The sequence below is a fragment of the Centrocercus urophasianus genome, unplaced genomic scaffold (genome assembly GCF_019232065.1).
Source record: "Centrocercus urophasianus isolate 14NV4802_14NV808 unplaced genomic scaffold, USGS_Curo_1.0 seq_17, whole genome shotgun sequence".
NCBI lineage: Eukaryota > Metazoa > Chordata > Aves > Galliformes > Phasianidae > Centrocercus > Centrocercus urophasianus.
The window spans coordinates 17885681-17906156 of NW_024884722.1; the positions used below are offsets into that span (position 1 = coordinate 17885681).

Here is a 20476-nt window from a genome sequence, read left to right on the forward strand (position 1 = left end):
GGACCCCAACCAACCTGGCCCTGAATGCCTCCAGGGATGGGGCAATCACAGCTTCCCTGGGCAGCCTGTGCAGTGCCTCACAGCCCTCTGAGTAAAACGTTTCTTCCTCCTACTCCACTGACATATTTTCTACGGAGTAACTACAAAAAGTATAACCACTATTGCCTGGCACTGAGAGCTCATTCTCCTTACAGACTTCAAACCTGAATGCATCTCCAACACACTACGAATGAGTCTCTGGCTCTCCTCAGGTATGATGGGCACTTAGAAGGGGCAACATATAAAAGCATAAATGTCTTCAAAGGAAAATATTTCCTTGTGCCTATTTCCTTTACAAGTTAGCCACAGCAGCTCTACAATATAAAATTTGGTAAGTACCTAAGGAATTATGAGAAATATATTCTCTTACCAGAAAAAAAAAAAACCAAACACCAAAAACCATGGAATCTTACAGTAATACATTTCTTCTTAACAAACAAAATCATATAATCATATGGAGATCATTCTCCAGAAACAATGGGGCAAGATTCCCATCTTAAGTCCAGTAAAGTCAGTTGAAATCTTTGGCCACATCCAGAAGGCTCTAATAAGCTTTGTAGTTTTAAGACCTGAGAAGCTGTGAAGAAAGGCAATGCAGGAATTTATGTGAACTTTCTCATAAACCGGAGTTTGAGATAGGCAATGAGAAGGAAAATAACAGTCATGCATAAAAGAGCTATTATGTTTTCCCACATTGCCATGTTAGTAGGTGCGATTCCTTGGCTGATCAGGTAATCTTCACCAGAGCACCTGCAAAAAAAGCAAGGGGCAGAATTTGGTATTACTATGTTGTGCAAGATATTATAGGTCTTCAAGCAGTTCCTTTTATTTTCCTGTTGCACTAAGATTCCTCCATCCATAACTGCAAAACAGACATAACAGAAACAGACTAACTTAACTTATCATGGGGGGAAAAAGAACATTTCCAATAAGGGAATTGGTTCTCTGCTGTACCTGCTGCTAGGTCTGTAAATATTAAACAAGCTCTGAAGGACAGGCATGTTTCTAATCTACTGTTTCATACTTCTACTCTGATTGTATACACATTGTATTTCCACTGATAACTGACTCTGGGATTTGCTTAATAAAACTGATAACCCAGAGCCAAGTTATCAAAAACAAAATTTAGCTAATCTCCCTATTTTTAGGAAAAGTTTCATCCCTACTTCAATTTGGAGTAAATGGCTGCATAATTCTAAAGCACACTTTTTTTTTTTTTTTTTTTTTTTTTTATACAAATTCTTGAAGAGACTGGCTTGTGAATAGTTAGCCTGTGAGTAATATAATGTTTTGAAATAGGCTGGCTAATCCTTAAGCAAGCCATTACAATTCAGGCCCAAGAATCTTCATGAGGTAGACTTACCTTGCTCCTGAAGTAACTGGTGGACAAGTGCTTGCATTTCCCACAGACACTGTAACATTTGAATTGTCACCACAGAAGTAGAGATCTCTAAACTCATTCACTTGAAGAGCCTAGGGGAAAAAGGTGTCAGATTTTTCAGATAGTGATTTAGTGTGCTAAAGCTGAAACAGCTTAAAGAAAACTGATGAATGGAAGACATGTATATATGATTCCAAGACTGATAATACCTTTTAGGCTTGAACAGAGTGACTCAAAAAAATTAGTTCCCAGCCCTTATTTTGAAGTTCTTAACTACTACCTTTCTGAGTATCTGCTCCAAGTTCAACATGCAGGATGGTTTGGTGTCTGAATCTGTGGCTTCAGAGTTATAATTCAGTGATGTAGCCATGGATTTCTGTCTTGCCAGCTATATGTCCCCATTTATCTGAGTCCATCTGCACTTTCAGAAGTTGTGTCTGCATGCAGACCACCCAGCACCAGCACACTGAAGCAGGAGGGACAGTCAGTCAAAGCAAGAAGCAAACGGCTCCTTTGCACTGGTACCCTGGGCTAACTGCAATCTTAAGGAGCACTTCCACATTCAGCAACAGATAGAACACCTCAGTGATGCCCAAACTTCTCTAAGACACAGCACTGCAATTACTTTCCCTACAGGAGACCAGTGCTACATTGTACTCACAGTAAGGCCGTATCGAGGGATGCTGAAGTACTTGAGCCAATTAAGCCAGCCCATTACAGAAGGGAGGTTTACAAGGAGGCCAGAAAAGATCTGAAAGAAAACAAGAGACTAATAAGTCACAACTCAGTTTACTGCAAACAATGCCATTCCTGCACCGATACTATAGCAGATATATAGGGACACTGTGATAGATTAATCTCTTCATCTCTTCACAGTATTATGCCTATGATTACAAGTAGAGGCAAGTCTTTGACTATAGCAACAATAAAATTGCAGGCACAAGGCTGATGAGCTACTGAACTGTGGATTCTCTGCATGCTTAGGGCTGGCTCGGTACAGGAGACAGTCCTCTCAGTATGGATCCTAAAGCCATCTGTACTCTGAAGGCTGTTTCCTCCTGAGCAGCACACACCTTTACAAGCTTTACTTACAAGCATCAGGACAAAACAAATAGTGATGAGCAGATTGGCCACAGCAACCACTTCCATCCCAGCACTGATAGCCAGAGACATGGCTGTAGCAGTATAGGACACCATTACCAGGGCCAGCATGAAGAAGAAGAATCTGCCTGCTACAGCTTGAAATCCTGTCAAGCAGAAAGAAAAATGTCCAATAAAAAGCCATATCACAAGTCCCAAAGAGGTACCCCTGGACTCCCACAAAAGACACAGAAAGCAAGAAGAAAAGTTTAGTTTGGAGTTGGCAGCAGCTGTGAATGCTCTAAGGGTCCCAAAGAGCATTACCGAAAGACATGGACAAGCAGGTCCTCTCTTAAGACTGCTGGTACCTCTGCCCCCAATTCCTCAGAAGTTATGATGCCAAGCATCTAAATCAGTTGAAGGTTTAGTCTGTTTCAATTTAGATAGAGGAATTATACTCTGGCTAAGTCAGATATCAAATGTATTGACAGATGGCAGGTTCAACAAAAGCATCAATTCATTACCAATCATCCAGTAAGTGATGCACGAGAATATGATGGCTGGAGCAGTTCTCATGGGCAGTAGATCTCCTAACATCAAAGCCAGGAAGTAGGCAGAGACACGATAATATCCACTGGTGTACTGATGGCTGTGAGGACAGGAAGGAGGGGAGTTGCACAGGTTTAGAGCTGATCTGAGAAGCAAGCTCAATAAGCGTATCTGGTTTATCCTGATTCGGTTTCTTTTATTTCTACCACTGACTCAAAGTGCAAAGTTTGATTATTTTCTCTGTACTATCACTTTCCACTCCCAGACAAAGCAAAGGCTGATCCAACTCACAAGCCATGTAGTGATAGTGGAAGCACTATGAGTGAAATGCGTGGAAAGTTACGTGACAGCTAAATAACACTGGAAAAAAGCTCCAAACATTTAGTTTAAGAACAAACCTGAACACAAAAGCAGGGGATAGTAATAGATTTAGTAACTAGAAAAACAGTTCATCCAAAGCTAACTCATACAACTGTTTCCAAGAAAGAATGGCTACCAAGAATGGGAAAGCACCTTAAGGACATCAACTCATCTCCAGTTCACAGAGCAATTAAATGTCACTATGATTGCTTTGCTGCTTATTGGAGCTCGTGAAAAGATTCTGTAAGTGGTAAGGTGTCAAAATCCCCACTGACACAGTCAATAAGCAGAACAGAATGGCAAAAAATGTCAGCATGGGCGAGATTCATTTCTGAGCAGCCCTTAGGAAAAATGCCAAGCGTGAGCAAGCCAGGGTGGATGTATAAACATCAAAACTAGCACCTCAGAGAAACACAACACTCATTTTCCAGGCACAACTCTCCAATTTCCTCTTTGCTGCACAGGATACGTCTCTTGCTCTTTTATGAGCAGAAGGTTATTCCAAACTGTATTTCTGACATACGTGTATATCTACTCATTTATTTATACATGTTTATTTGCATACACACACATATGTAATGTATTTAATATAGATGTATGCATATACAAGGATATAATTAATTTAAGAGCTCTTATAAGCCAACTAGCTTTTTTTCTGATCATCCTTTGTGAAGATTTTCTAAGAACTCTCCTAGAATCTTTGCAGTCTTATCACTCTGGGATCATTGCAAAACACTGTTTCAACCCTTCCAGCAAAAGGAGAGGCAGGGTGCACAGTCTGCAGGATTCACACACAGACTTCAAAAAACAGCTGTTACCAAAAATGGAAAAAAGACACTTTTCAGTGAACTGTGACACAGCAAGCAAGTAAAAGCATTTTACTTTTCCCCTCCTTCCATCACCTCTTAGCATTTCAGTTACTTGTTTTACAGACTCATTTAGCATTTCTATTAAATCCTAACGTTGGAAGAAGAAATTAAATCTCAAGCTCTGTTAGGCAGAAATCTTTTTGGTTAGCCTGTAAGATATCTCTCCTTCCCCTCACTGCAAGGCCGGAGAGGGTCTAAGAGCATCACTACTTACACAAATAGTTTTTTATCTCTGATGAACAGCTCAATTGCAGAGACACTGGAAAAACACTGGTTTGTGGTGACAAAAAACAAGGATCCAACCCTAGAAAGAAAAACAGCAGTGCAGAAGTGAAGAAACGGCCAACACCAAACCAGCAGGTCTCTGCATCTGCCCACAGAATGGAGATATTTAACTGTGCAACTGTAGATTTTATCTGCAAAGGTTTATTCCTTAGTCATTCCCTGCACATCTCCTTCATGCATATGTGCAAGCTCAATGGAACTGTGGTCCCTCCAGGACCCTTGGCAATTCCATTCTACAGAGCATTCAAGCTGGTGAACCCAACCCTCTGCTCTGTGGTTGAAGTAGAGCCCAAAGCCTTCTCTGTGGCCAAAACCTGTTTTCTGGAGACAAGGAAAGAAGCAAGGTGTGGGTTTCCAAACTTACCGATTCTGAATGCCACTTTCATCCAATTTTACTCCAAAAAAAATGGCTCCCACAACCAAGGCTAGAATTACAGTCACTGCAATCTAGAAGTGAAAAGAAGATGTGGGGGAAAAAAAAAAAAACACAAAGTCCTTTAGATGGATAAATAGGTACAAATCAACAGATAGTCATTAGGGTATGTACAGGGTTTAAGATTCACATCCATCTCAACTTGACCTCTATGACACAATCACTATTAGAAGCCTTACATCAAGTCTTCCCAGTTTATCCTTTTCCCTTTTTTCCTTCCTCTGATCTTCTTTGGCTAAGTAAAGGTTAGCAGAAGCACACTACGAACAACCCAGCTTGAAATGTCAAGTGAGCTGTGAGCTACAAAAGGATGGTCACTATGGAAGCTGCCCGTGTGAGCCAAATAATGGAGCATTTTCCCCACTCCCTAATATTCAGTGCAGTAGTCCTTCTGCTGAACTAGAATGGAAATTCTCTTTCAAAGACAATAACCTGAGTGATAGTGGCACACGACCTTCTTGTTCACCAGGCTGACTTCGAAAGCAGAAGACTGTTCTACAAACTGCAGACTGTGGGACTGAGAGCAGAGCAAGTCAGAAGCTTCTAGTAATTGTTACCAACCTGTGCAATTGAGGCTTGTGGGTTCCTAATGAGGTTTTTCAGGGAACGCTTGGACACCCAATACAGCTGTGTAAAGAATCCATTTGCATAGGTAATCTCATGCCCCTTTTTAGATACTTTCTTCTTTCTTTCCTGTTTAATCTCCACTTTCCCCAGTGCTTCCTTTGTGCTCTCATACAGGCTGGAGTTGAGATACTTCTGGTGTAGTGTATCTACCACACTGATGGATACATTCTCTTCTATTCCTCCATTTTCATTGCTCACTCCTAAGAAAGACAAAATATTATACCCCACGCTTACCTTCAGATATGATCCATCAACAGAGGTCCACTCCAAAGGATGGATGAAAATGTAATTGGGAATGGCTACAGAATTTTCATTGTTCAAGCCTAAACTCTGAGCTGAAGAGACCAGTTGGAATGAGAACTTTTCCCTGCAGTTTTAATCCAACCTCGCTCATCATCTGCCTGTTCTTTGTGGCACAGTTATGGCCACAGTCTTAAAAAAAGTCACTAAAAACCTTCACTAAGTTTTAGGGAAATCAATGATTTACTTTGACCCATTTTCCCCTTGAAAGGAACCATTACAAACATTTTATGCTCCTGTAAAATCCTTTAGTCACAGAAAACTGAAAGCACTCCCAGAAAATACTTCCCAGCATTTCAATCACTGTACTGCTAGAAGAGTTTATTCTCATATCTAGTTCTAGTATTTCTTGCTGCCACAACAATTCATTACTCCCATGCCTATCTGCCCTCTTCTCTACAGAAGTTCCTTACGTGACTGAAACATCTTCATTCAGCTGTCTCTTGTGAATATGCAATTCTAGTTTTTGTCTTTCCTACATGTTTTACAGACTTCTAATAGTTATCATTGTTATCCTGTATTATTGAGAGAAGAAAAAAATCCCTTTTAAAGTTGTTCTGAGATATTTAAAGAAGCCCAAAGCAAAGTAAATCTGTTAGCAAAAAAATAAAGACTGTAAAATGTTCTTAGATTGGAGCAAACACAGAGAATAAAACTTTGCAGTCACCATATGTAGCTTCCCTTCTACAAAAGCCAATGGTGAATTTCTCCTTGACAGTTTACCTTTCCCTGTGTCTGCAGGTTTGTGATCTTCCTTGCTTGCTGCCACAGCAGTTGAATCACCATTTATGATATCAAGGAAGAAGTCAGCTGGGTTGTTAAATGGTTCACATTCATATCCTTGGAAAAAAAAAAAAAAAAAAAAAAAAAAAAAAAGGAAGAATAAATTTTAAAAACCCACACCATACTTGTACTGTACAGCTCCTATGATTGCATCTAGACTAGACTGGAAATTCATTTCCACATTTCTTTTATTATTTTTTTACCCCTATTCTAATCTAATACTGTTCAGATCATTTATGTACAACCTCTAGTATCACACTGACAAAACAGCACAAGAGTTTGATCAAGCACTGGGATGAGAACCCACCCACAGTTCAAACTCAGTAGCTGGTTACATTTGCTCATAGAACAGAAGACTTACCAATAGAACTAAAATACTCCAGGGCCTGTTTTGCAGGACCGTGGTACAGCACTTTACCCAAAGCTAGTAATGTCAGACTGTCAAACAGCTTGAATATGGAATAGCGGGGCTGATGGATGGAAAATATGATTGTTCGGCCTCTTCTAGAGAGCCTGAAATAGGAACAAAAATTCTCTCAAATACATCACAGTTTGCATTTCAGAGTGATCATATTAGCTGAAGCAAAAAGTAAGTACCCAAATCCAAGTAAGGCCCACTAAAGTTCTAGTTCCCTCCTCTCCGTCACTGTGTCAGATAGCGCCTGCAAGACCTTCAAGCATCTTTTCAAGAGACTGTTGCTGCCATCCAGGTAGACAGAGTATGATGTGGCTAGCAAAGGTTAAGTCCATTGCTATATTTAAACTGTCCTTAATTTTTTTTCCTGTAGCAAGCTTCAACTTGACTAAAGAAGAAATCCTACTGCGCTCAATGGCATCGCCAAGTTCTACACAGCAAACTAGGAAAGTCTGGCCAGTTACAACTTCTCTTAACTTTTCTGCTAACGACTTACTCTCTACAAAAGTCAAAACTAGTTTTCTCTCAGGTCTGTCAGACTCACTTCCAAGTGCTTTAGCACTGATGCTCAAAAAGTATCCCTGCTGATTAAGATGAGAGTCTCTATCCACAAGCAGCAAAGTAAAACATTCCCTCAGGAAAATCAAACATGCCACAAACCCAGAAGAAGTGTTAGGAATTCATTCTCATTATGTGAGATTACAATTTCAAAGATTGACCTCACAATCCACCCCTCTCTGAGGCAAAAGGAAATTGTCCAAGCTATATCTGCTTTTTGGGCTTCAATCCAATGCTTGCTGTCAAAAGATTCCCATCAATTTCAAAAAGCTTTGGACAAGACCCAGTTAAGGAGTCTACAACCACTTACAAGACCAGTAGTCTAACTGCTTAAAAATAATTGTAACTACTCAGTCATAGCAGCATTAGTTTTTTAATATAATAAACACAGAAATTCCAGCAGAGCCCTGAAGAACTGACTCTTACTTCTTCAACAGGATGAGGACAGCATTGGCTGTGCTGGCATCAAGGCCTGTTGTTGGCTCATCCAGAAAAAGCACTGGTGGCTCTGTGATGAGCTCCATCCCGATGTTGGTTCTTTTCCGTTCCCCTCCAGACACTCCACGGATCAGCTCAGTTCCCACCTACAAGCAGAAGTTGGGCATTTGCAAAATTTCCTATGGTGTTCAGGACACCTGTGAAAAGCAGCCCTTCAACAGTTCCACCAGAGGGCCAAAGCAGATGATGGGGCTGACTTCAAAGAGCACTGTGAGGGACTGGGGAGCAATAAGCAGAGGTGCTTAGCAACTCTGACATTAGAAACAAGAATGATAGTGACAAGAATAATAACAAGACCAGAGCACAGGTAACTTTGGTATCCAGGGATGACTTTCATGGGTAGCTCACCTGCTGCCCAAGTGAAGCAAGTAAACTAAGAGTAGAAATGCAGCTAGGAGGAATAAGGTCTGCACAGAACTTCTCCATCACATCCCAGCTTCCCATCCCCCACAGCTGTCAGTACTGTAAAAACAATTCCCTTGTCTTGTCCCACAAAGCCAGGAAGTTATCAAGTAGATTTCCAAAGTGCTATGTTTAGGTAATTGTTTTCCCTCTGCTTATAAAACACATTGGACATGATCCCAAATCTTCCTCTTTTAACAACAAATACACATACCTCTGGACTCATCTCATGTGTGCAGTATGGTCTTGTCTGGTTCCTGCTTAGCTGAGTGCAGCTGCACTACAGACTCCATGCTGCACAGTCAAGCAGCTTAGTTTCCAGGAGTAGTATGATTTCTAAAATGAGTATTCTCACTGCTCACCTTAGCATCAGCCACTTTGCTTAATCCCAGCTCGCCAATTATCTGTGTGACTCGTTCTTCCTTCTCTTGAAAGCTGATGGAGCTGGGGAGCCGCAGGGCAGCAGAGAAGTGCAGGTTCTCCCTCACTGTCATTGTGCCCATAACAACATCATCCTGAAAGCAATATCAATAGGTAAGTGAAAGTCTTGCTCTCAGCTACCTGACTGGGCACCAGAGTTCCTGAAATGGTAGTTACTGAATAAGCTGTTTGTGGACCACTGGGAAAACTGAACTAAGTCATAACCCCTGCTTCAAAATGTACAAGACACAAAATTCAGGGTCAGTCTGTAGCAGTCAGATGGAAAACACAGCTCTACAGGCTCCCAGCTTGCACCCAGCACCACTTCAGCATGTTTTTGGGCTCAAGAGTTCGCAATGTAAAGTGCATAATTTTGCACTACAAGGCTTAGGAAGGCAGAGCAGGGAACTGTTTTCACTGCTAGTGCTCAGCGTTCAGGTTGGAGACATTCAAGGAATCACCCAAGTCTGCTCAGTTTCCACCTACAAGCTGTGACTTGCTGTGGTCACAAGCAACTGCTGGGCCCAGCTTTCAACAAGTTCCTCCCAGCTTCCTCCCTGGTCCTCAGAAAAATCAAAACTATTGCACCAAGATGCCCCACATTTTTTCCATGTTTCTAGTATCCATTCTTCCTGAGCACAGCGCCTTATTCCTCAGTCCAGCAAAGCTTCAGCAGTCGTGCATTTTGACTGTCTTTGATCTTTGAAACAGATCTACCCAGCTGACAAACACGTGCCTACACCAACCTGGAACAACCATCAACAGAACAGATGCTAGTTCCATCAAGAGCTCTACGCCTCTCCATTTCCTCTGCTTTGGTATTTGAATCAACTCTTCATTCCACCACATAGTGGTAGAAGGGATGCAGTACTGGACAGCAGCTGAGAAACATGCCTGTTAATCAGGTACCTTTCAAATCTGTGGAATTACATCCTCATTTGCAAGGCAGGAGTGGAGAGATCAACAGTTTTATAACACATGATTTACCAGATCTAAATCAGGTCTACATGCTCATCTGCATAAAATGGATGTATGCATTTATGCCTTCACATGTGTTTTGACACTCTAGGTCATCTTTATCAAGATGACCAATATCATCATTATTTAGGGAATAGCTCATAGGGGTGGGAGGGGAGAGCAACCATTTAATGTCTTGTCTAGTTGGCCATCATTTCATGGTTTGTTTTGTTTGCTTTTGACAACAGAGGGACAGATTTCTCAAACTGGAGCCATTTGCAAGAAACTTCCTGGCCATTGATGAAACACTGAGGATTCATCCTGTGGGATAAAGACTCAGCGTCAGTCTCATCATGCATCTGCTCAAAAGCCCCTCAGCTGGCAGCTTTCAGAAAAGATGCCTATTTCCTATCTGCCTGCAGTCAGAGTCTGAATGGTTTTCGCATTTCACAGTTCATACAGCTGCCAAGAATGCCACCCTCAGCTCCTCCAGGGCTCTGAGGGTCTATTATTGGTCCAGGCCCCCACCCATTTCCACAGATTCAGCTGGCTTTTCCTGTCCGAGTGGAACAAAGCTCTGCCTCAGCCAGCCAGAATCAGAGGAAGAACAGTAAAAATCTACTTACTTCCTAGAATTATTGTCTAAGAGCTTGAAGTTACTTCTGCCAACTAGAGCTGCTTTAGAATTTTATAAGAGATTTTAGGTGTTGAGAGCTTCCTAGCACGCAACCTTTTTTTAAACTTAATTTTTATTTTTAAAATCTTTGCTGGAACTTCAGGGCAGAACCCCAGAAAACAAGCACAGTGGCTTGGGCACCCACGTGGCTTTAGGATGACCAAGACCTTCATGCTTTATTTGGAGTAAGCAGTTTGACCCTCTGCCTTTCAAATCACGGGAAAACACTAACATCTGTTACCAAATTAAGTCTGTAGGGATCATTAAATATTATCTAAACTAATAGCTCATGCTTGACTCGTCTTATGTGAAAGAACCCCGCCTTTCTTCTTGAGAAGCTGCTCCTGTCCCACCACAGCCCTAGCTGCTCACCAGAGAAGACGCCATCTCTCACTCATGAAGCAGCGATGAGCTCCCACCAGTGAAATACCTCCTTCTTTTCATTGAAGACTTTTTTCAAAGCCTTTACACCAAAGCCTATGCTATGCTATTCCTCCCAAGAGCTCCCAGCCTCCACTGAAGGTAGTTACTCACCTGCACAACATATCCTGAGATACACTTGAAGTTTGGAGGTTGTGGGATGCCATCTATGAGCACTTCTCCAGACAGGCCTGCTGGGTCCTTTCTGGCAGCCAGCACATCTAGCAGACTTCAGACAAACACCAGGCATTAGGTTTTGCCTTGACAACTGCTTTATCTCAACTGAGCCAGTACCACAAGTCAGCACTGCAGTTAAGCTGCTGCATTCCAAACACAGGGCTCTCAAAGGGGCATCCTCTGCTCTGGGGCCTTCTGCAGGATTCTCGTGTGCCAGGTATGCCACAGCAATTCTGCAGTACTCAGACCCTCACAGCTGGAACCCCCTGCAGACATTAGCTTGGGCTCCGTATTAACAGCTAACCACGGACGCACACAAAAGCACCCTGCCAAGCAGCTGCAGTCTGCTCTCCAGCCAGTGGAGCACAGAAGAAACTACTCTGATCTCAAGGAAATTAATCCAAATGAGTATAAACAAGACTGGAGTAAAGATTAATTTTATAAAGTAGTTTTGTTTTAAAATATGTCTGGATTCTTCTTACTGTAAATTAGAGGCCAGACTGTCTGCTAGCTCAGTGAACATTGCCCTGATGGAGCCTAGTTCTTGGAAATATCCTGGCAGTTTCCTAGAGGGGAAGATCAATGATCATAACAAGGACACACCTACGTAAACCCTGGCCATATTTACGTGTCCCTGATCTTCTCTAAGGAAGAGTGACACAGCACTCTTTTACTATGGTTACACAAGAGAGAAAACAGCATCCGTACTGGCTGGAAATAGTCTGCAAAGTATTCTGTGATTTCATCCAAAGATTCTGAGCACATGCACTCCTACCACCAGGCCACATCCAGACTGGGTAATGGATGATCTACAGCAGGTATCCTACAGACTGACATTACACCTTACTTCTGCCAGTCATCAGAGCCTCTGAGGAAGTCTTGCTGCAGCAGCTTCACATGTGACAACTTCCCTCCCACCCCTGAGAGTGTTTGCTCCCACCCCCATGCCATGACAGGCCTGGAGCAGAGCCTACACCTGAGCTTAAGTCACTCCTGCTCCCCCGGTATCTTGACTCAGGCCACTATCAAAGGTGACTACAGTAACACAGACCACAGATCGTAAGGGTGTGGCACAAACACAGGACAAGAACTCCAGCAAAGCTGACATCAGAGGGACAGGATGTGAGGTCAAACTGCATTGACAGATTTCTTGCAATCTGAGGATCCCTGATATCCTCTCCCAACCCTAACAGTCCCACAACCCTTTGAACCGCTGATTGGACATCTGAAGAGCAAAAGGAAGTACTCACGAAGATTTGCCACTCCCTGTTGGCCCCAGGATAGCATTCAAGCCTGGCTTCATAATGCCACTGGAAGAAGGAAAGAGTTATTTCCAAATGGAAGACTGTTCACATGTGGCTCATAGCAGAGGTAAGGTGTGAACAAAATACTGCTGAAATGAAAACTTCAAGATTATTAAAAATCTTCTTAAATCTGGAATCAGAAAGCATTTTTTCGTTCTCATCCCAAACTGCCAGTAAGAACAGAATTAGAGCTGTGCATAAAAAGAAAAGGGTCTGGAAAAGAAGAAACAATGGCTCTCTGCTACTTGCACACCTCTCACCACAGCTCAGACCATAGTTAAGGAAATCCTTAGATCTTCAGGCAGAAGTGTTTATACAAGTTTGATCCTAATTTTCTTACATCAATGACTGACACTGCTCCACTTATATCCTAGCTTTTATGCCTAAAGCATGTTAGCAAGTGCCCACATGAACTGCAGACTGGCAGGAGGGCAGTCATTTCTCTACCAGTACAGCTGGATCTGGAAGATGACAATGACATCACCAATTCACAGCAGCAGATTAATTTCCACCCTTTGGCATTTTGGTTAAGCAAGAACTTACTAAACATTATGAAGGATCTTCTTTTCCACAGTCTTCCGTCTACATAGGAATCCACTGGACTGCTTAACGGAATACTGGATGTTATGGAAACTCACAACAGAGCCTCGAGGGGATCGGATGGAATCTCGTGTTGGAAGGGATCGTTGGAAACTGGCTTCTTCCTCTTCTCCAACAGAAATGACACTATGATCAAATGTGTCCGCCATCATGTCCTTGTTACACAGATCAATCTCAACTGCATGAGGGTTTCTGAGGTGGCTGTTGTTTTGAGCAGTTCCCATCTACTGAAACAAAGAACACAAAAGCACACACGGAAGAAGACAAGTGAGACAAGATCTGCAGAAGGTGTCCTGAAAAAGTTCGTGTATACCATTCCAATCTTTACATGTGTCAAGTTTCTGAAGGGATGGGCATCAGTGCTGGAAGACATTCAGCAGTCCCCAAAGGCATAGGAACATGTAGAACAATACAAGCAACCTCAAGGAACAAGGCATGGATGCTCTTGAAGAAGTGACATTAGCTCAAAGAACATCTAATGAGGAAAAAAAAGCCCATCTGTGATGATCACTGTATTGCTTAACACAGTGGGGACTCCAAATGCGTACTGCTATTCTTAACCTAAAGAGACTGAAGCTCCCTTCCATCATACAGAACATGCTTACTCACCTTCATACACCATACAGTGAAGAAAAGCAAAGCACAAATATATACTGCAGTATACAGTATTTACAACCACAGGGAAATGTACAAACCATCCTGACTCAAGCAGATAAGCTGCTTCTGTAGCTTTGGATGGAGCACACAGAAGGGAGGACATGCAAACAGCAAAGGGAAGGAGCTGCTCTTCCTACCTCTGCATCAGCCCCTGTATAATAAGTACCATATCAAAAATCAGTATAACCATTAACAGACACTTAGCAGTGACTCTGTTAGTAGTGTCCTAGCAACAGAGCTCTTTTGTCAAGGGGCTGCTTCTCCTTCTGTTGGTGTAACTGGCTGAGACCAATCACATAACCACACAGAACTGCAGGAGTTGGAAGGGACCTCAAGAGATGGAGTCCAGCCCCTCTGCTAAAGCAGCTCACACAGGTAGGCGTTCAGACAGGTCTTGAATATCTCCATATTAGGAGACTCCACAACTCTCTGGGCAACCTGGTTCCACTGCTCCATCACCCTTACTGTTAAGAAGTTCTTCTGCATGTTAGTGCAGAACTTTCCTTGTTCAAGTTTTAGGCCGTTACTCTTCGTCCTATCACTACATCACCAAGAAGAGCCTGGCCTCATTCATTTGGCTCCCATCTCCTTTCAGATATTTATTAACATTAATCAGATCCCCCATCAGTCTTCTTTTTCCCAGGCTGAACAGATCCAGGATACTCAGCCTCTCCCCTTATATAGGAGATGCTTGAGGTCCTTTATTATCTTTGCGGCCCTCCGCTGGACTTCTTCTAGGAGATCCCTGTCTTTCTGAAATGGGGAGCCCAGAACTGGACACAGTATTCTGTATGTGGCCTCACTACAGCAGAGTCAAAGGGGAGAATCACCTCCAGATACCACTGGCCTTCTTTGCCACAGGGGCACATTGCTGGCTCATGGCCAACCTGTTGTCCATCATCCTTCTCTGCAGAGATGAGTATGAGCCCATCGCTTGTTTACAAAAGCTTAAAGCTGTTACACAAGAAGAACTTGGAAACCCTGCAGCCCCTAAGTTCTGTAGTTCACACCCTGCCTTTCAGCCAGCTGTCTTCGCAGTTGAAAACCTTGCTGTCCCCTTTCCAGGCAGCTGCAGCAAAGAAAAGGCAACACTACATACCCTTTCCAGAAACTGAGCGCAACAGTTTACACCACCACAGGGCAGTCTAATCACTTACTTCTCTTTTAGCTGCGAGCACAAAGGTGTTTCTTGGAAAACTTACGCTAGTGATTTTGCGGAAAGCCGAGGCTGACACCAAGCTAATGAAGAGCAAGGAGAAAAAAAAGAACTAACATTTCACAAAAACTCCCATTGCTGATTAGCTGGGCTTTGTGAGAAGGCAGATGTATCCCACAAGCAATACTTTCCCTTCTATCTGCACCCAAAGATGATCTTTTTTCTCTTGTTTGCACTTTTTTCCTCCAAGGAATGAGAGCATGATAATCAGTAGGACCAAGCACTGCACAAGTGGAGCATTTCTCAGAAAGTGAGATGGTCATCCTTGTAAGAAACCAGAGTTCCAACATCCAGATGAAAAAAACAAAACAAACAAACAAAAAAACCCTACACACAAAAAAAAGCAACCAACAAAACAAACAAACAAAAAAGCCCAGAAAGACAGACAAGCAGACAGAAGGACCCCAAAATGCCTTTCCTGTCATTTTAAGCCATTTGGACATGGTCCCGAGTATCGTGTGGCCCTGCCTGAGCAAGGGAGGCTAGACCAAACCGCCTCCGGCCATCCTCAATTCTGTGTAAGCTCAAGAAGTGGCAGAGGTTTTTGTTCCTGTTTAAGTAAATGAAAAGCAGCGGGGAGGCAGAGGGGGGAAGGAATAGATGGAAGAGTTGTTTAACTTGGATGCAATCCCATACTTGGAGGCTAGTCATTCCTGGGAAAGCCATGTTTGTGGGAAGTATGAAGGAGCTGCTGGTTACATCAGCACAAGGCAGCTTATGTATGAGAAAGGTTGCACAACACATTGGGAAAAAGACATAGGACAGACCATGACATCAAGGGCAAAGACCCTGTTAGACCTTTGAACATCTGACCATCTTGTAAACCTCACATCTGCTCCAGTGAGCCCAGCTTTCTGCTTACAATGCCGTAGACCCTTTTATACGTATTTTTGTAAAGTTACTGATAAACACTGACAAGATAAACCCCCGAGCGGCTACAGGCAAGGATAAAAGAAGGCTGAAAGAAGGGAGGAAAAAGACCAGCAGAGGCTACAGGTGGGCTCAGGCAGCCACACTTCGACCGCGGCAACCCCATCCCCAGCACCACCCCGCGATTCGGTGCCGGTGCCGCCCCACTCAGAGCCCCGCTCAGCACAGAGCCCCAGCGGGACAGCCCACGCCGTTACCTCCGGAACCCACGGCGCTCCGTGCGGCGGACACGAGGCTATGGCTGCGGTGCTGCCTCGGCTGCGTTTTATAAGCGGGTGCGGACGGCGCGGTTACATAAAGCGGCGACGGCGGAGGCTGCCCGGCGCTGTCGCGCAATCCCGCCGATACGCGGGAGCCCGGAGCTCAGCTCGGCACGGCCCGATCTGCCGCGGCTGCGCGACCCCCGGGGCGGTGCCGTTGGGCTGGGCCGCCCCCGCTACGGGGGCCGGGAGCGGGGGGAGCCCCAGAGCGCGGGGATGCTACGGGCTGTGCCGGGTAGTACTGCGCCTTCGTCGGGGGAGGAGGAGATGGAGGAGTGGGAGTGGGGTAAGCGCTTCGCTTTCTGCCGCAGCCACCAAACGGCCGTCGGGGCTGGGGCATCTCCCCGCGACCTCCCCTGGCGGTGCCGCCCTCCGAGAGTGCCACCCGGCCGGTCTCACCTCTTCGAAGCTGTGCGCTCCCCGGCGGTCCCGCAGCCCGCCCCGGGTCGCCGCTGTCCGCCTCTCGTGTTCGCGCTCCGTGTGAAAGCGAGGCGGTCGGATTTCCGCTGGTTTGCTGTCTCTGTTTCTCCGCAGCCGCCTGTTCCCAAGCACTATTGTCTCATCACGAACGAGCTCGCCCTCCCCAGCCTCTGTGTTAGAGTGAGTGCAGGAAAGGCCCTGCCTTATGGTTTGTAAAGATAACTTATATCAGCGCTGTCAAGTCACTTACTGTATTAATTACCTCTGACCTGACTGCACTCTGCAGCGCTTCTGCAATGTTGCATTTTCCTAACAACTGCTCTTGCTAGATGAGTCCAAAGCTCAGATGAGCAGAAGCATGTCTATGGCTACCCAATAAATACCAGCAATAAAAATTTCAAAGGTTCACCTATCCCCGCCCTGATGCCTGCCTGCCCCCAGACATGCCAATGCAGTGGGCAGAACAGATACCTGTACCTTGTGCAGCTGCTGGCAGGAGTCAAGAGCCAGGAAGGTTTGTGAGGATACTGAAACAGGTGTAGCAAAGGGTACTGAAAGAGGTGTGACAAGAGCCATGGGTACGGTCACAGTGCAGGCATGCTGAATAAGGATGTTATTTTCAGTTGCTCTGTGGGGCAGAAGTGGACTTGAGTTTGTTTTCTTTGCATTTTAAGTTCCCCCTTCAAGGAAAATCTGCCTACGTGGAAAACTTTTGCCCTATTACTTCACCAGACATGCACATTTCTCTGTGTCCAAGTGTATTTCAATCCTAAACACCATGGAGCCTACACTGTGCTGCAGTGGCAACCCTTCATCATGTGCCTGGCACAGTGAAAAAAAAAGACAGTGTGCTTGGAAGCAGAGGTGAGTTGCTGTGATCAGGAACTTCTCCACGTGGTGCCTACACACATCCTGACAGAATAGAAATGGAGACCCAAGGAATGGAAAGGAACCAGATCTGACAACTTAAGCATCCTGATGGAGGCCCTGGCTTTCCCCCATCCCGTTTCTGAAGCAACAATCTTTCGGACTTCCTCTGGGCTTCTGGGCTTTTGATCTTTAGAATTCATCACCTTCCCAGCTGGTAAGTCTGGGAAGAAGGGCAAGTGCTCTTCCTTGCTCTGGGCACATGATGTGCCACCACTGCCCTCTTACTTCTGACCGCAGCAGGAAAATTGCAAATGAAGCTAGCAGCAGCAAAGAAATAGGAAGGAAGTATTTTCCAACTGTATCATTTTACTGACATAATTGATTTAAATCATGCTGTTGCTGAGGCAGATTTCTGCCCATACAGGAACAAAAACCAGTGGCCAGGGCTGTGGCATGAGACACAGCAAGCCTAAGGAGAGCCCCATGTCAAACACTGCATTTTTCTGTCATACCGGTACCAGGGCCTCAACATCCTCTGAATAAAGAATTTCTTCCTAACATCTAATCTAAATCTCCCCTCTTCTAGTTAAAAGCCATTCCCCTTGTCCTATCACTATTTAAACCATGTAAAACGTCGATCCACCTCCTGCTTGTAAGCTCCCCTCAGGTACTGGAAGGCCACAATGAGGTCTCTCCAGATCCTTCTTCAAGTTAAACAAGCCCAACTCCATCAATTTTTCTTCATATGGGAGGTGCTCCAGCCCTCTGATCATCTTTGTGACCCTCCTCTGGGCTCACTCCAACAGCTCCGAATCATTCTCAGTTAAGGCTAATTTGAACACTGCTCCTTTCTTACAGAATCTGGTCATGCCAGACATCTTGCATGTCCCACAGCACACAGCATGGAGAAGTTACTAAGTACCATGAGTTCCTCTATCTTCTGAAGGTTCTGGCCTCTTCTCTCCTTTTCGCAACCTGAGTAACAGGATTGCAAAAACATCAATTTGCAGGGGGTGCTGGGTGTTCCCTGGAGTCCAGCTTTCCGTTTGGGCCAGGTCTTGCCACCACACAGTCAACACAGACGTGGCTCTGTCTAGCTGAATCACCAGTCAGAATTTTTTCAGCTGTGTTTCTCTATTACTTTCCTTAGGATGCTGTTTTCCTTGCCCGAGGATCCAGGTTGTTTTAATCCTGCCTAATGTCAAATTTCATAAAGCTTTTAAAACATTTCAGGGACTTGAGCCAGTGAGAGTGAATGAGAAACACGTGCAGGAGGAACTGCATGCTCATTATTATTTTGTTCTCTACTGAATGAAGCAAGATGCAGATCCTGAAGCTCACAGTGCAAAAGCAGCTTTGAGAACAATAGAGACAGCAACATTAGTCATTGTGCATGTGAGTGAGGAGCTCTTCCTAGCTCTTCTTTTCCAAAAGGAGATACCAATAAGCCATTTTAAAAAACACACTCTGTACAGATGCATACAGCTGTGCTGAATTGACTGCATCTTCAAATCCGTCACCTTAGGCACAGAAAGACTTTCCAGCTTGTTTTTCTACCCTGAGAGCAAATTGTGTCAAAGCTGGTGCTGACTGGCATCCCCTAATTAGTTAAAGTGCTGCTCACCTTGGGGAAGTTGGCATTTGAAAGGCGTGAAGATTGCATAGAAGAAATCTGACTTTGTCAAGTTTTGTTAATCATTTAGTCCATTATCTGAATGCATAGTAGCACTAAATCCATGGCTGGTTAAAGATAAGAGAAGATTCAAGCAAATCTAGGAGGAAAGGAAATTAATACTTAACTAGTGTGCTGCATTCATGTATGATGGCTGACAGAAAGATTGGCTAAACAATAGGATTACTAGAACTGTGTGTGTTATCTGTGTAAAGCAGATAGAGATAAAATATCTGAAGTCTGCAAGATCTAGGGGATCTAAATAACCATTCCACTCCTTCAGAAGTTAAAAAGTTAACATCATAGGCTTGCTCAGATATTTACAGCTCCAACTCACTGCTGTTAGCAAGGCTACAGAGAACAAAGGGCAAGCATAAGATGTACAGTGCAAATGTAGAGAGGCACTTTTTTCCCTTCCACTCTAGAAAAATGATGAGAGGGACATAAGACAGGTAGAGAGAGCAAAAATGGTAAAGCCTCATGAGAAGGGTAGAAATAGCAACCTAGACCAGGGATACCTCTTAGATAAGCTGTATAGCAGTATTAGGTTGGTAAGCTTTAGGAGTCTGCTGAGAATGGAAGCCCCGTGTCTTCTCTAAGGATACAAATATGGAGAGATGCCAGTTATGACTGCCCCATGCTCTTACACTTTTAGGACAAGGCTAGGGACTGCCACCTGCAACCAGGAGGGAAAGTGGCACTAAGCAGAGATGCACACTTCTCCCAAATTCAGCATAAGTCCTGGGGCAGGACTCCCTCAAGTTCAGTTCCCATTGCCACCTGCAGGTCAGGCATGGCCTCTCAGCAGTTCTGCTTCCCATTTGAGTGCTTCAGAGCCCACAGGAGGTTAACAGAATTACAGTGTGTTTTATCTGTCCAACTTCAGATTTCCAGAGGTCAGATTTGTCCCTAGGCATTAATGTTGACACAACATTACATAGACATTTCAACTCCATCCTCAGGAGCAAAGTGCAGGCTGCCCCACTACCCATTCCAAAGAAACTGCTTAATATTTAAAAATACACAGGATCTGAGACACTAGCATTTGCTGTGGCTGCAATGAACAGATTTATTGGTGCTGTACGCCTATAAGCACAGTGTCCCCAGAGGAACTTACAAAACAGCAGGATATGATAACAACGTGACAGTAAACAGCCTGCATGCTGAAGCAGGAGAGAGAAGAAATTAGCTCTGGCAGTTTCTGCCTTCTTTTGCATTTTCCTACATGTCCAAGCATGCTGTATGACACAGAGCTACTGCATCACATCCTTCCAACACAGGACGTCGCACCATATTAGATGGCAGAAAAGGCAGAGAG

At 44.1% G+C, this 20476-nt stretch overlaps 1 protein-coding gene across 5 annotated transcripts; it reads right to left on the reverse strand.

Moving 5' to 3' along the window:
• Positions 1–443: 443 nt before the first annotated feature.
• On the reverse strand, positions 444–17207 carry ABCG2 (ATP binding cassette subfamily G member 2 (Junior blood group)). Of its 5 annotated transcripts, none has more exons than XM_042818124.1 (17): positions 17094–17180; positions 16596–16734; positions 13077–13360; positions 12480–12539; positions 11167–11281; positions 8942–9094; positions 8106–8263; positions 7068–7219; positions 6647–6763; positions 5558–5823; positions 4928–5010; positions 4493–4582; positions 3025–3149; positions 2513–2667; positions 2082–2171; positions 1403–1512; positions 444–789 (listed from the first exon to the last, which is right to left on the reverse strand). In XM_042818124.1, exons 3-17 carry the CDS (start codon positions 13355–13357, stop codon positions 642–644), a joined length of 2103 nt encoding a protein of 700 aa, XP_042674058.1. In that variant the 5' UTR covers positions 13358–13360; positions 16596–16734; positions 17094–17180; the 3' UTR covers positions 444–641. The 5 variants fall into 5 exon arrangements, with proteins under 5 accessions (XP_042674058.1, XP_042674060.1, XP_042674061.1 ...); XM_042818126.1 differs by having other exon boundaries at positions 13077–13357; positions 17094–17168; XM_042818127.1 differs by lacking the exon at positions 16596–16734 and having other exon boundaries at positions 13077–13357; positions 17094–17207.
• Between the last annotated feature and the right edge of the window lie 3269 nt (positions 17208–20476).